General features: G+C 62.9%; 2 protein-coding genes across 2 annotated transcripts; both read left to right on the top strand.

Moving 5' to 3' along the window:
- Nucleotides 1-1701: 1701 nt before the first annotated feature.
- Nucleotides 1702-2762, top strand: LOC122491093 (keratin-associated protein 10-7-like). Its single transcript, XM_043593443.1, has one exon. It carries the CDS (start codon nt 1776-1778, stop codon nt 2475-2477), a length of 702 nt encoding a protein of 233 aa, XP_043449378.1. The 5' UTR covers nt 1702-1775; the 3' UTR covers nt 2478-2762.
- Nucleotides 2763-5820: 3058 nt separating this feature from the next.
- On the top strand, nt 5821-8290 carry LOC122491090 (keratin-associated protein 10-12-like). Its single transcript, XM_043593438.1, is given in 2 exon segments — nt 5821-6825; nt 6828-8290. Coding segments are annotated over 2 exon segments (1053 nt in total). The 5' UTR covers nt 5821-6555; the 3' UTR covers nt 7611-8290.
- The last annotated feature ends 7024 nt before the right edge of the window (nt 8291-15314 follow it).

Below are 15314 nucleotides of genomic sequence, written 5' to 3'. Positions count from 1 at the left end.
CCTCCAGAAGGGGCCCCCCAAACCCTGGGGACCCACCTGCTCTCCCTCCACTCCTGAGGCTTCTGGGAGCTCAGGGGCTCTACCCCACCCCCCCACCCTTGCATCCCTGCTCTCCTGATGACACCAGGCTCCCGCTCAGAGCCCAAGCAGCCACTGCAGGCCGGCCTCCCCGCACAGAGGGCAGTGGTCCCTCCCGCTGCGAGTGTGGACAGTCGGGGGGCGATCACCAAGCTGGCAGTCCCAGTCAGGCCGTGCGCAGGGCCTCCCCTGGCCGCGCCCCAACTAGGTTCGGACTCCCTCAGGGTCACCTGCGATGGCTCCGTCCCCCAGTCCCCATCCCCGCCTGCGCCAGGTGATGGCTCACCAGCGCCACCTGCCGGGCTCCTGCAGGCCAGTGCCTCAGCCCGCGTGGGACACTCGCCCTGTCCCACGCTCCCTGCTCTCAGCCGGGCAAGGTCCCACTCTTACCGACCACCTGCCTCCCGCAACCTCGCCCCACAGTCTGTGCACACGATCCTGCGGCCACTGAGCACACGTTCTCCCAGGTTCTAGAAGCACCGCCTTACCAGGTGCTGCCCGCCGGCCGGCACACACCGCACACCTTCCCGGACACCTCTCGTTGCCATTTCTTTCTTTTTTTTTTTTTTTTCAACGTTTATTTATTTTTGGGACAGAGAGAGACAGAGCATGAACGGGGGAGGGGCAGAGAGACAGGGAGACACAGAATCGGAAACAGGCTCCAGGCTCTGAGCCATCAGCCCAGAGCCCGACGCGGGGCTCGAACTCACGGACCGCGAGATCGTGACCTGGCTGAAGTCGGACGCTTCACCGACTGCGCCACCCAGGCGCCCCTCTCGCTGCCATTTCTAAATGTGCCTTCATCCTGTGCCCTCGCATCTCCCAGAAGCCAGCCTGCTCTCTGCCCTCTGGGGCAGCAGGAGTCTTGGCCTGAGAACACGGGCCCCCCGCTTCTGATCCGGGCCCTTCTGCTCACTTTGTATGGGTGTTGGTGTTCACTCGTGCCTCGGTTTCCCCATCTGTAAAATGGGAGCAACAGTTCCTACTTCACAAGGTTCAGGGTCACGGACTTAACATGCACAGGCTTCCAGGGCGCCTTCGTGGCTCCGTCGGTGAAGCGGCCGACTTCCGCTCGGGTCGTGATCTCACGGTTTGTGAGCTCGAGCCCCGCGTCGGGCTCTGTGCTGACAGCTCCGAGCCTGGAACCCGCTTCGGATTCTGTGTCTCCCTCTCTCTCTCTGCCCCTCCCCCAATTGTGCCCTGTCTCTCTCAAATATAAACATTTAAAAAAATGTACACGAACTTGTTCCGAATAGCTGCAGGCACAGAAGAGCTATTACACACGCGTGTTTGCACATACACCAAAAATAAAAACAGCTCCCAAGCTATCCGTTGGTTGATGGATTCGGAACAGAATTATTTCCCCAAATAAAGACAACATGAAAAAATAGGCCCATGATTTCTCTGAGTGCTGAGAGGCACGGGAAGTGACAGTAAGGAGCCGCAGAGGGATGCTGGGAGCGGAGGGCGGGCATCAGGGGTGACTGACCCTCCCGCGTCATTAATGGGCTAAGCTAACCGCCGCGGGCCCGTGACCAGCTTCCTCAGGGACGTGCTCCAGCAACAAGCGGACAGGCTTTTCAGGCCTCGTGATGAACAGCACACAGCCCCGAGGTGTATATAAGCCCCAAACACCCCGAGCACCCACCACACCCCCACCCCCACCCACTCCCTCCTCCAGCCCCACCGCCCCCGCCATGGCCGCGTCCACCCTGTCCGTCTGCTCCAGCGACCTGAGCTATGGCAGCCGCGTCTGCCTGCCCCGGGCCTCGGACTCCTGCCCCGACTCTTCCTGGCAGGTGGACGACTGCCCAGAGAGCTGCTGCGAGCCCCCGTGCTGCGCCCCGGCCCCCTGCCTGACCCTCCTGTGCGGCCCCTCCTCCCCCTGCCAGGGAGACTGCTGCACCCCTGCGTGCTGCAAGCCCGTGTGCTGCACCCCTGTCTGCTGCAAGCCCGTCTGCTGCACCCCTGCATGCTGCAAGCCCGTGTGCTGCACCCCTGTCTGCTGCGAGGACTCCCCCTGCTCAGCCTCCTCCTGCTGCCAGCCCAGCCCCTGCTGCAGACCCTCCTCCTGCGTGTCCCTGCTCTGCCGTCCCGTGTGCACGCCCGCCTGCTGCACCCCTGTCTGCTGCAAGCCCGTGTGCTGCACCCCTGTGTGCTGCAAGCCTGTCTGCTGCACCCCTGTCTGCTGCAAGCCCGTCTGCTGCACCCCTGCATGCTGCAAGCCCGTGTGCTGCACCCCTGTCTGCTGCGAGGACTCCCCCTGCTCACCCCCCTCCTGCTGCCAGCCCAGCCCCTGCTGCAGACCCTCCTCCAGTGTATCCCTGCTCTGCCGCCCCATGTGCCCCCGCCCTGCCTGCTCCTGCCCTGCCTCGGCCCAGAAGTCCTGCTGCCAGTGACGTGGCCAGCCGTCACTGTGGGGACCCCCAGCGCTCCCACCTACCAGCCTCCCAGCTGCTTTGGGGTCTGTCTCTTAGGCCCCTGCCAAGTATAGACAGCACCCCCTCCTCTCAGGCCTGGGTGGGAGGGGGTTCCCACCCAACTCAGGATGACTCTTTCCACCCCCCTGCCACACTCCTCCCGGGGTCCCAATGGTCATGACTTGCGACCACGTCCTAAGCACAGGCCACAATGGTGTCCCCTCCTCGGAAGCTGCTTGGGAAAACCTAATAAACGTGCTTGCATTAACCCCATGTCACCTGGTTCTCTTGGGGCCAATCCTAGTTGAACACCCAGCCGGTCCCCGCAGAAGTGAGGACTGGCTGCCCTGTGGTCCTCGGCCACACCAGCCCTTCCTCAGGGCCCCGCCTCTCACTGGCCTGGCATGGGGCTCCCGTCCCGCAAGATCTGGGCCAGTCACAGGCGTGGTGGCCGTGGCCGTGGCCCTGGCGGGCAGACCCTCAGGGACTCAGTGGCAGCCATCCCGGGCACAGCAACCCTGGCATCTCTCCCCTCTGCAGGGAGCCCGGCAGGACGCAGGGTTTGGCATACCCTGGGGACGAAGGGGGGGTGCAGGGGTCCAGCAAGCACCCCCTTGGCCGCCAGAGCCCTCCTGCCCCTCCTTCCTTCTCCAGCACCTAACACCCTCCTGTCTCCGGAGCTGCGTCCTCAGACCACACACACAGGGCCGAACGCCTTTCCCTCTGTAGTGATGATTAGAGCACAGCGCCCACCCACTCCCGGCCCAGAGCAGCCTGTGTCTGTCCCCTTCAGAGCAGAGCCTCGGCTCTCAGTGACCTCCTTCTGCACACCCTCCACCGAGACACCCTTCCCCCCACCCTCCCACACCCCAGCCCCTGACCCAGCCTGGCACAGCCCCCAAAGGCCCCCGTGCTCCCGTTAGTGTCACTCCTGCTCCCTCTCCTATGCATCTGTCCCTGCAGAGCTGGCTCCGGCCTCTAGGACACAGCTCTTGACTTTTTCAGGGCCCCACCCTGACCTCCCTCCCCCTGCACCTTGGCTCTCTCCCCGGACACGTCCGGCTTCTCCTGGGCTCCAGGCCACATGTGCACCCCCAGGACCTGCAGAAGTTGAGCTTAGGCTCATCTGAGCTGAACTGGCCCCCCCTCCAGGGGAATGGGGCTCCTGCCGTGGCCCTCCCATCCCCACCCCCACCCCCTGCCCGGCTGGTGGTTCTTCCAGGGAGAGGCCTTCAGGGTCTGTGCCTGCCTCCATTTCCCTGGTTCTGGCAACAGGGGTCCCTCGTTTGCTAAACAACACCGGGCAGATAAGACGGGGACCGAGAGCTGCAACGGGGCCAGGCCAGAAGATGACAGGCCCGCTGCTTGGAGGCCCCCCGCGGCTCGTGCACATCCCTCTACAGAAGGTCCGGTAGGAGATGCCGCCCTTGCAGAAAGATGATGGGAACTCAACGACTGCGAGAGGAGCCTGCCCGATGGCCAGGGCAGGCCGGGGAGCGCCGGCACTGAGGTCACATGGCAGAGCGTTCGCCCGTCCCCGTGTGGTCCTGTCCTCGCCCTGCAGCTCTGTGCCTGCGGAACTGCTAAGTCTGAGCGCGAAGAGCCAGCACGGACCTCCTGGAGCCCCCCTTTCGATCCAAAGCATCTAGGGAGTGCGGGCCTGCACGTGGTCTCCTGTAAAGGGAAGCCCCAGCGGGTGCAGGACAAGGCCGTCAGTTCGCCAGGACCTATGTCCCAGAAATCCGCGCTTTGAACCTTACCACAGGGCCAGACGGTGACCGCCCTCCGGGACCTGAAACCTCGGGCCCTGCTGTGCACCTTCCGGGCATACTCACGTGCCTGACAGCCGCTGAGAACCTTCTAGCTGATTGCATCATGACTTTTCTAAGCTTAGTGGATACTCAGGTCGCATTGTTAAGCATGATGCCGCCACATGGCTGATAAAACCCCAGTGAGAGCGGCCGACTTGTGTGAAGCATTTAGTAAGCTCCAGGCACCTGCCGTGTCTAAATCACACCATCCTCAGATAACCCTATGAGCCCATCTTGCCACAGAGGGGACAGAGGCCCCCAGAGGGCCCAGCTGATGTGGTTCAAGCCCCAGCAGTGGTGGGCAGTGGGCAGTGCAGGTATGTTTGCAGGGACACGGCGATAGGTCACATAACGCACCCAAAGACAGCTTCACCAGAACCCCAAACGGCACCTGTGCCCTTGCATGGAAAAAAGGACTTCGAAGGGTACCTGTGGATGGCTGACTAAATGCAGAATCCCACGGTGGGCAGGTGACCCGGGCCAGCCACGTGGGCCCTAGACATCCAGGGGCCGTCTGGGGTCCTTACACCAGAGAGGCAGACAAGGAGGAGGCGATGTGACGGGAGGCAGAGCTCGGGACGCTGTGGCCACAAGCCAGGGGGAGTCACCAAGCTGGAAAGGGCAGGAGAGACCCTCCTCCAGAGCCTCCCGAGGGGCAGGAGCCCTGCCCACACCCCAATCTCCGCTTGAGAGACCTGCTTTCAGAACTCTGGTCCCCAGAACTGAGAGAATAAATTTCTGTTGTTTTAAAGCATCGGGAGTGTGGTGGTTTGTTACACCCAATCCCAGGAAGCAAATACACACGCGCACGGTCAAGTTTGTGTGATGAACGTAGCTTTCATCGTTTCTAAGGATTCTGGTTTGAAATGTCGCCGAGACAATGTAAAACAGCAGTAATAATTTAAAAAATAAAATAAACCCTCAGCCTTCTAAGGAGTCTGGTCCAGCCACCCCCAAACCTGGCAGATACGCTAACCCAGTCGCGTGTGCATGGCCTCTGAGAGCCGGCTGCCCTCCCACCACCCCAGACCCCTCGCACGGCCACCACACCCCTGCACAGTGACTGAGATATCACAGAACCTCCGCGTGCCGGCCCCGCTGGCTCCCTGAGCCCCCACAGGCACCCTGCCTCCGGTTACCCACCTGCCTGTGTCTCCCCTCCCCCTCCTCCGGCAGAGGCCCTGGCCCAGGGCTGATCTACATCTGCTCGCCCACCCCCACCCCCCACGCCCACACCCCCTGCTGCCCCGGCCCCTGGCTGTGCCTGGCACAAGAGCTTTCGGTGACTGTTTCCGGGACCCTGAATATCCCGCAGGGGCGTCCCGGGGGCCCACAGAGGGGACTCCAGGCTCAGCCCCAGGAAAGATACAATGGCACGGGGAGGGAGGGGGAAGAAGGGGCAGAAGGAAATGCAACCAGCTGCTCGGCAAGCAAGCGGGGGGGGGGGGGTGCGAAACCGGTCCACAGCCCAGCGGGGGGAGGCGAGGGGCGCCACATGCCCTGCCCCACCACGCCCACCTTGTGGCCAGAGCCACAGGGGCCCTGGGAGCCCAGAGGTTGGAAAGGAGACAGGCCCGGAGAATTATGGCGGCTGCCTGGCCAGGCACAGGCCCACCCCTCCCCCTGCCCACGAACTTGACCCCACAGCACACAGCCCGTTCGTCCCCAGGCCACAGCCTTCCACCCAGGCAGTGGTCAGGCAGAGACAGCCCGCACCACGGCCAGAGCCCTCTCAGGCATTTCTACCCTCCCTTCATCTCTTTGCACTTGGTGACAAATGCAAGAGAATGGGGACCACGTGCCCCAGAGACGGGCACCCACATCAGGAGCTATTCCTGAGGCCAGAATCCGAGTCACCTCCCCTGTTACCACGTCCCTAAGACGACTGTCCACTGGCTGAGAGCCCATCCCCCCCACACACCACATCCACCTGCCTCAGCTCCAGCCTGGCCGGATGGCCCCACGCCCACTCAGCAGACTCGCTCAGGACCCAACACACAGGGGGACTTTTACGAGCTGGGTGGCATCTTCCGGGAAAATAAACAAGCCGTAATGAGGGGTCCCTGAAAACTAGCTCTAAACACCAACAAGGAAGGGGAAATGTCCTGAGCCTCTGCTGGCGAAACACACAACACAGAGGGCTATAAAAGTGAGCCCGAACAGCTGGCACGCACACCCGCACTCACACACACACTCACACACCCACACCCACACCCACTCCCTGCTCCAGCCCCACCACCCCCGCCATGGCCGCGTCCACCCTGTCCGTCTGCTCCAGCGACCTGAGCTATGGCAGCCGCGTCTGCCTGCCCGGGGCCTCGGACTCCTGCCCCGACTCCTCCTGGCAGGTGGACGACTGCCCAGAGAGCTGCTGCGAGCCCCCGTGCTGCGCCCCGGCCCCCTGCCTGACCCTCCTGTGCGGCCCCTCCTCCCCCTGCCAGGGAGACTGCTGCACCCCTGCGTGCTGCAAGCCCGTCTGCTGCACCCCTGTCTGCTGCGAGGACTCCCCCTGCTCACCCCCTCCTGCTGCCAGCCCAGCCCCTGCTGCAGACCCTCCTCCTGCGTGTCCCTGCTCTGCCGCCCCGTGTGCAGGCCCGCCTGCTGCACCCCTGTCTGCTGCCAGGACTCCCCCTGCACAACCTCTTCATGCTGCCAGCCGTCCTGCTGCACCTCCTCCCCCTGCCAGGGAGACTGCTGCACCCCTGTGTGCTGCAAGCCTGTGTGCTGCACCCCTGTCTGCTGCAAGCCTGTCTGCTGCACCCCTGTCTGCTGCAAACCCGTCTGCTGCACCCCTGTCTGCTGCGAGGACTCCCCCTGCTCAGCCCCGTCCTGCTGCCAACCCAGCCCCTGCTGCAGACCCTCCTCCTGCGTGTCCCTGCTCTGCCGCCCCGTGTGCAAGCCCGTGTGCTGCACTTCTGTGTGCTGCAAGCCCGTCTGCTGCACCCCTGTCTGCTGCCAGGACTCCCCCTGCACAACCTCTTCATGCTGCCAGCCTTCCTGCTGCACCTCCTCCCCCTGCCAGGAAGACTGCTGCACCCCTGTGTGCTGCAAGCCCGTCTGCTGCACCCCTGTGTGCTGCAAGCCCATCTGCTGCACCCCTGTCTGCTGCGAGGACTCCCCCTGCTCAGCCTCCTCCTGCTGCCAGCCTAGCCCCTGCTGCAGACCCTCCTCCTGCGTGTCCCTGCTCTGCCGCCCCGTGTGCCCCCGCCCCGCCTGCTGCGCCCCTGCCTCCTCCTGCTGCCGCCCGGCCTCCAGCGTGTCCCTGCTCTGCCGCCCCGTGTGCCCCCGCCCTGCCTGCTGAGGCCACCATTCTGATGAGCACGTCCCCCCAGGGCCAGCTGAGCACTCTGGGGACCCCCGGCTCTTCCCTGCCTCTTTCACGATCTAACCCAGCGCAATCTTGGGCACACAGGTCAGCGTGAATGTTCACCATCTTCGGACCCTAATAACCAGGGCCGAGCCGGTGCGCAGCCTCACATCATGACCAGATGAACCAGAGCCAGCCCTCCCGTTACTGAAAGGCCCCCAAGCTGTTTCTAGCAGCCACGGCCCCCAGCTCTGTAGTCTTACTGGGGCTCCTGGCCCTAGAAGCTGTCTGCCTCCTCCCAAGCACACATCTGGAGCTGAGCGAATAAACCTGCAGTCCTGGCCTCCACTGGCCCTCTCTCCCAGCCTCCGGGCTAACGGAACCCTGGCTTTAGCAATCCTGCTGACGAGCCACATCTTGGGAACACTTCCAATGGCAGTGAGTTCTGAGGCCCACCCTGGTGGTGACCAACTGCACCTCCAGGCGGCTCCGGGTGGCTGGACGGAATGTTCGGGCCTCGGGTGGCCACAGCCACCCGGACAGCGGGCCCCTTGGCAAGAAGGCCCCATTGCCCCAGGCCTCGCTCTCCCCGGTCAGTCCAGCACCAGGATGCAGGGCCCAAGGTGGTTTCTGGGCCGGGAGGCAGGCGGGGCCGGGCCTTCCAGGGAGACAGCTAAAGGGGGCATTGCCTTCTGAGTCTCTCTCTCTCCATCTGCCCTTGAACTTCAGTGTTTTATTCAAACATCCCCCCGCCTCTGCCTGCACATGCCAATGTGCCATGCCGTCCCCAGCTGCAGACCCTGCCCGGTGTGACAGAGGTCAAGAGGAAGACCCCAGAGGCTAAGCCACTTTGAGTTCCAACACCCTGACATCTGAGGCCCAGGGGTGCTGCCTTCCAGGGCACTTCCCTCGAGGCTGTCTGGACGGGGCCCCCACGTTTCCCAGGGCTCCCCATAGCAGGCCTCAGTCCCAGACAGGGTCACTTCCTCAAGGTCCGTGAGTTCGAGCCCCGCGTCGGGCTCTGTGCTGACAGCTTGGAGCCTGGAGCCTGCTTGGGATTCTGTGTCTCCCTCTCTCTCTGCCCCTCCCCTGCTCGTGCTGTCTCTTTCTCTCTCTCTCTCTCTCTCTCTCTCTCTCTCTCTCTCTCTCAAAAATAAACACTAAAAAAATTTTTTTTTAATTAATATTCTTTGCTTCCTAACTTTCGTGCAAACAAAAAGTGCCCTGGCCTGATGGGTGAGAATTTTTAAAGAGGACGACGTCAGGGTGACAGAGTCAGCCTCCCCTGGTGGCAGTGCGGGGCCCTGGCTGGCATCTCACCTCCTCTGCACTGGGGAGTGAGTGGGGTGGTTCTCTCTGAGGTGTGATTTTGGGGAGACAAAGGTGAGGGGTGTGGAGGGGTCTCCTGGGGGCGTGGCACTCAGATGAGACCTGGGGCTCTGGCTGCTTGCGCTCCACCGGGAGGCCCCCAGCCCCAGTGGGAAGCCCCCCCCTGGACAAAGACGTACAGAAGCCTCTTCTTCCTGCGGGAGGATGCTCCGTGAGCCGCCAGGAGGGGGCGTCGTGCCCACACAGGGTCTCCAGGAACCGATTTGAGGGCCTCTCCCGGGGGCCAGGATTCCCCAGAACTCAGGCTGGAAAGCACCACTCTCCTGCAAGCTTCTGGCTGAACAAGTGCGAGGACAAAGTTGGTGGCCGAGAGAGCCATCCAGGCCTCCTGCCCCCCAAACGCGCAAGAGGCCAGGTGCTGCCCGCTGGGCCAGCTCCCCGGCCTCCTTACTGCCAGGTAGCTTTTAAAATGCAGGTCTGGGGGCTGTCGGGTAAGCACCCAACTTCCGAGCTCGGCTCAGGTCACGATCTCACGGGTTTGTGAGTTCCAGACTGGAGGCAGGCCCTGCGCTGACAACGGGGAAACCACTTGGGACTCTCTCGCCCTCCCTCTGCCCCTCCCCTGCTCATGCTCGCACTCTCTCTCTGTCTCTGTCTCAAAATAAAGAAACGTTTTAAAAAAATAAAATAAGGGGCGCCTGGGTGGCTCAGTCGGTTAAGCGGCCGACTTTGGCTCAGGTCATGATCTCGCGGTCCGTGACTTCGGGCCCCACATCGGGCTCTGTGCTGACAGCTCAGAGCCTGGAGCCTGTTTTGGATTCTGTGTCTCCCTCTCTCTCTGACCCTCCCCCGTTCATGCTCTGTCTCTCTGTCTCAAAAATAAATGTTAAGAAAAAAATTTAAAAAAAAAAATAAATAAATAAAATAAAAAAATAAAATAAAAAAATAAAATAAAATGCGGATCTGTTGTCATTTCGTGAGTACTTTCTCTAGCTCTAGGGATGAAGGGCCCCCGCAGGCACCCAGAGCCCAGGTCTGACCACCCCACCTGCTCCTGCAACTGGCAGCCTGGGGTCCCTGGCACCCTGGGTCCCCCACTGCCACCCTCAAGTTTCCTTCTTGAGCCCCCCCCCCGGGCCCCTCCCACTCTGGAGGATGTCACAGCTGCTGGTGGCTCTGTGATTCTAGTGTCCCCAGGGGTGGGCACAGCACCGCCCTTGCCTGGGTATGGAGTGAATGAAGGAGGGAAGGAGGGGTAAGAAGGGGTGAGTGAAGGGATTCACTCAGACTACGTTCCGAGTGACGCCAAGGCCGAGCCCTGGCGAGGAGCCCACCCCCGGATGCTCTGGGGGCGGCAGGAGGGGAAGAAATGGAAGGGGAGACACCGTGACCCTGACGTCCGGCAGCAGCTGACAATTGTGCCCCCCCACCCCTTCTCCGTACCCAGCCCCTTGGAGCCCCCCAGCGGGCCAGCCCGGGAGGGTCCAGCTGCGTCCCTCCACCTCGGCCTCCCGTCCCCGTGGACGTGAGCTGGGTGTGACGGATGCCAGGGACTTCTCCCCAGTGTCCCCCCCACCCCACTGTCCACAGCACAGCCCATCAAGGCGTCTACCCCAGGACGGCCCCAGCCACTTTCCCGGCACCATGCACGCCACGCAGCCCAGAACCACGGATGTCCTACAGGACCCAGGAAGGACCTTAGGGACCCGAACCTCTTTTGGTCCCAAAGCAGCTGGCCCCGCTTGGCGGAGCGGCCGGGGGGTCAGGGGTCAGGAGACGCGGGCTGGCTCCTGGAGCCAGGGAGGCCAACGGCTTATAAGAGGCATGTCGCCCTGGAATCCTGCTGGCCACACTCACCCCCCGGGAGGCCACGCCAACACCACGTGCACACCCTGCGCCCCTGAGCCCTGAAACCTGTCTGAGGGCCACCACACAGGTTTCCCCAGCCTGCACCTCCCACCTGCCCCCTGGTGGCCTCATGCATGCGGCCTGCCCACCGGCCCCTCTGTCCCGCTTGGCCAAGGCTTTCTGAGACTTGCCCCAACCTCAGACGCACCTGCACCCACACCTGTGCAGAAAGGCCAGGCCCCAGGCCCCGCCCCTCGGCAGGTGGTCTCCTGGGCAGACACGTGACCTAACTGCCCTATCACTAAAACACCTATCCGTAAGGTGTCTGGGAGTGGTGAGCCCCCCCCTCCACCAACGTGAGCACCCACGCGACCCTGCCAGCTTTCCCGCCCGGACCCCGTGCCCGCCCTGGCAGTCCGGCACACGGCCCTGCCATCTCGTTCCCACAAAAGCCGCACAGAAGTGGCCCGCTTGCCGTCCAGACGAGGCCCTCCCCCCACGCCCCCAGCCTCCTGGACCGTCCTGCCCACACCTCCCCAACGGCGAACTCAGAGTCCTCCAGATTCCACTTCCCAGTTCTGCCGACTCCTGGGCCCCTCTGGCCGCCCTGCCATCGCCAGCACTGAGTTACCTCTTCCCAAAGTGCAGGTGTAAGGGTACCTTTACTGCCCCGCTGGGGTGAGGGTACCCCCAAATCCAGCCCATAGTCCCCCAACAGCCTCGCAGCAGAGGCAGACGACGGCAGCACTGGGAGCCAAAGCCGCCCCATCTCCCCACCACGGCACCCTCCACAGAGTGGGATGGGACGCCCAGGGGCACTAAGGCCCTCGCAGACAGCACGGCACCCACAGTCACCACCCCAGGCTGGTATCATCTGTGCTCCCAGACTCGGGGCAGGACATGACAGCCCAGGGCTGCGGCGGCCAAGGCTCCTGGCACCTGGCGTGCACACAGTGGCACAGACCAGGAACAAGGCCCCCAGGCGGGCGAAATGCACTCCACCCCCCCACCCCGCACACTCACACAACCCTGCGGTGTAAACTCAGGTGCCTTCCAAAACAGAGAGGAATCAAAGTGATTGTTTTAACCATTTGAAGTCCCGAACCGCCGAGCACGAGTGCCTTGGGAGCACTCCAAACGCACCCGACTTTTATCTTTCCTCCTGAGTCCCGGTGTTTATAACTGGGTCACCTTTTAACTATCTGCAACAAGCCTTTAGGGCACAGGGGGCGGGCTTTATAAATAACCTTTATTATTACTATGCAGGCTGACTCTGTTCCCAGGGCTGAAGGGAACGTGAAGGTACACGTCAGTGATTCATTCCCCACCGAGGAGACTGCCGCACTCAGGACAGCGGCTACAGCAGTGCTGCCTGGGGGTCCTTCTGGGGCCCCCCGGGACCGCGCGGTGGCCTCCGTGCAGGGGGTTTTGCCTGCAACAGGTGACCTTCAAGTCCTGCACTGCTCGCAAACCACAAGTCCCAAGGCAGTCGCTGGGGACAGGAGCCCAGAGTGCAGGGCGGGGGGAAGGGGGGCTTCAGTCCTGCCCCCGCCCCAGGGCTTTGGCTGCTCCCCTTCACGGGGCACCCGTCCACCCTGTGGGTCAGCATTCCAAACTTGGGTCAGCATCAGTCATCTGCCGGTCCTGTCACTGGAACCAGGGGCCATCAGAGCAAAGAGCCCTCACATGGAAGGGACCCCGGCTGAGTAATTTGCACATGAAGCTGGAAGCGCCCTGCCAATCCCCTGGCACCTGCCCCCCGCCCAGCCCCGCGCCGCGGACCCCACTCACCCACCTGCGGCGGGTCTCCAGCTGCTGGGCCTCCTCCTCCGGCTACTTTGTGTTTAATGTTAGCTCTGATAAGTAAAATCTCTTGGTAGCGACTCCAGAAAGACAGAGTGATGTCATGGCCGTTAGCTAGTCAACCTTTCCGAACGAGGGGGAGCAGAACCGCGCCCCCGCCAGGAGCCAGCCGGTGGCACTCTCCCCAGAGCTGGCGTGGGTGTCTGGGGCTGTGCTTTACTAAGCGCAGACCTGGGGCTCTCTGAGCTTGCGGCCTGAGGGGGGCGGGCGGAGGGGGGGGCTGGCTCATTCCTGAAGCAGGTGCAAGGCCTTTCCCCAGGATGCACAGGAAAATACTTGTGAAGCCCTTGGATGGAGGCTGGTTAAGGCTTTGAACCGAGTCCCCACCCTGTCAGCAGCTTTCTACTGTGCCGGCCCCCCCACCCCTTTCATCTCTGCTTCTGCCCGTCCCCCTCTACCTGCCGGTGCCCCCAAAGCCAACCCGGCTCGCAGTGACCTTGACCGGGGGATGGGAAGTGGCCCTGACCCGCGCAGCTGCCCCCCTCCCGGCCCCCAGCTCAATACCCCCCTTACCTGTGCAGGGTTCCCATCGCCGGGTGCCTCGGCCCGGGGTCGCCAGGGCCAGGAGCGGGACACACAGCATCAGCAGGACAGACATGAGGAGTATAGGTCCCAAGCTCCATCCAGGGGCTCCGCCCTCGGCCCGCAGGGAGGGAGCTGCTCGTCAGACACCCGGGTGGGCCCTTTCAGGATGGCAGCAGGGGGCCCTGGGGCAGTCACTGTGATGGCCCCATGCCCGAGTCCTGAGACAGGACAGAGGCGGCCCCGAGGAGGCAGGTGGCGCGGGCCTATCTCATTTCCGCATGGGCTCGGGTCCTGCCGTGCAGGTGACAGGTGATAGCATCTCAGCACAACTGCGGTTAGTCATTGGCAAAGCACCTTTCTCCCGAAGGAAAGACAGAAATAGATGTGCCGGTGGAGAGCTGGGAGCAGACCAGAAAAACTCCGAGAACCTGTTTTCCGTGGGTGCAGACCCCTGCCTTAGGAGGACAAGCTTCGCGGCGAGCACAGCCACCGGGTCCCAGGAGGGGCCGGGCTTTGAGGACGGCTTTTATCTGGTGCCCAGCCCTCCCGAGGGTGTGTGGGTTTCAGGAATTCCCCTCCGGAGGGAAGCCAGTCCGCGGGAACAGCTAATGAGAAGACACGGGAAGACGGCCCGGGGGCGGGGAGCGCCGAGGCCCAGCTCACGGCGGCGGGAGCTGCCCTTCACCGAGGCCGAGGGTCACTTGGGTCTGACCTCTCCAAACCGCAGCGGGCAGGGTAGCAGACGGGAAAGGCTGCTCCAGGCAGGACAGCTCCTAAGCGCGATTATTGTTGTTTATGACGCCCTGCCCGGCCCGCCCCTCTCCAGAGCACCCAGGGCCGGCGGGGGGCGATGGCCTGTGTGCGGACACACTGCGTCCTGGGCCCTTTCCCGGGATCCGCAGGACCCTTTCGTAGGCCGCCGGTGACCTTTTTCCTCGCCGCAGAATGACTCTGCCGTGGCTGCAAACACCACACTCCCTCCAGGGAAGCCCCGCCCCCGGGTCTGGGCAGAGGCTGCGGGGGACACAGGTGCTTGCGACGGACGGGGCCCAGCCCCTGGGGTAGGGCTTGCTGGGGGGAGGGGGGCCGGCAGGGGGGAGGGGAGAGAGACAGAGAGAGAGAGACAGAGGACGGGAGGGAAAGAGGATGTTGAAGCCTCTCTGCATGAAACTAACCATGTGACTGGAGAGATTTTGTTCCCCCAGCGTCTCTGGCTCTAGACAGTCAGAGACAGACAGACATCTCCCCCGCCTCTGTCTCTAGACAGACATCTGCCCCTCTGTCTCTGTCTCTAGACAGACATCTCCAACAGATGTTAACAGACGGCCGCCACCCTGTGACTGAGGTCACAGGAGGAAAGCCTGGAAAAGCTCGTTAGGCACATGACTACGTACAGCAGCCTCAGTGGGCCCCGGGGTGGCCTCCCGCACCCCTGCTCCGGGTCCCCCGCCAGCCCAGGCCCGCGGCACACAGCGCAGGGACGCAGCCTTCCTGACCCCACCGGTGCAGGCGCCCCCCCAGAAGCGAGAGAGGAACTCACCGCGGGAGGAAGGACAGCGGTTTGAACCCAACAGTCGCCCTCTCTTCTTTCCCAGTTGATGAGAACTTTGTGGGTCTCGGTGGCCCTGGGTGGTCACGGGTCAGGAGGACAGGGGACACAGACCCAGGCAGCATCACTGTGACTCCTGCTGACCCCTCCCACCTGACACCGACCTCTGACCCCGAGTCTCTGGCTGGTTGGTAAATGATCATGTATGTATCATTCTTTAACAAGCTGCTACCTTGAGGCTTCCGGGGAAGTCTCTTTCTATTACCTTTGACCCACTAACACTAGCAACACTCCCTCGACACACAAGGGCTCGTTAGTGGAAATCCTGTTCACATTTACAACTGCAAAAACACGTGCCTGAACGCAGAAAACAAAGCTCAGAACTTCCTCCTCCGGACCGGTTCCCAGGTCACCCCGGACAAGCCGCCTAAACGCGCCCGGTGAGACCCTCATGGTGGGAGCCTAGACATCAGGTGCCGGGTGTCGTTTACGTCAGGCCGCAGCTGCACACGGGCACTGAGACGCTCAGCAAGCAGGAGACGCACAGGCCCGGGGCCCACGTCCCTCCCTCCCCTCCCTCTGAC

The sequence above is a fragment of the Prionailurus bengalensis genome, chromosome C2, assembly GCF_016509475.1.
Source record: "Prionailurus bengalensis isolate Pbe53 chromosome C2, Fcat_Pben_1.1_paternal_pri, whole genome shotgun sequence".
Taxonomy (NCBI): Eukaryota; Metazoa; Chordata; class Mammalia; order Carnivora; family Felidae; genus Prionailurus; species Prionailurus bengalensis.
This window is presented reverse-complemented; position numbering and strand designations above follow the sequence as displayed.

Coding starts and splice junctions, on each gene's coding strand:
- LOC122491093 (XM_043593443.1), top strand. CDS start 1,776: ATGGCCGCGTCCACCCTGTCCGTCTGCTCCAGCGACCTGAGCTATGGC.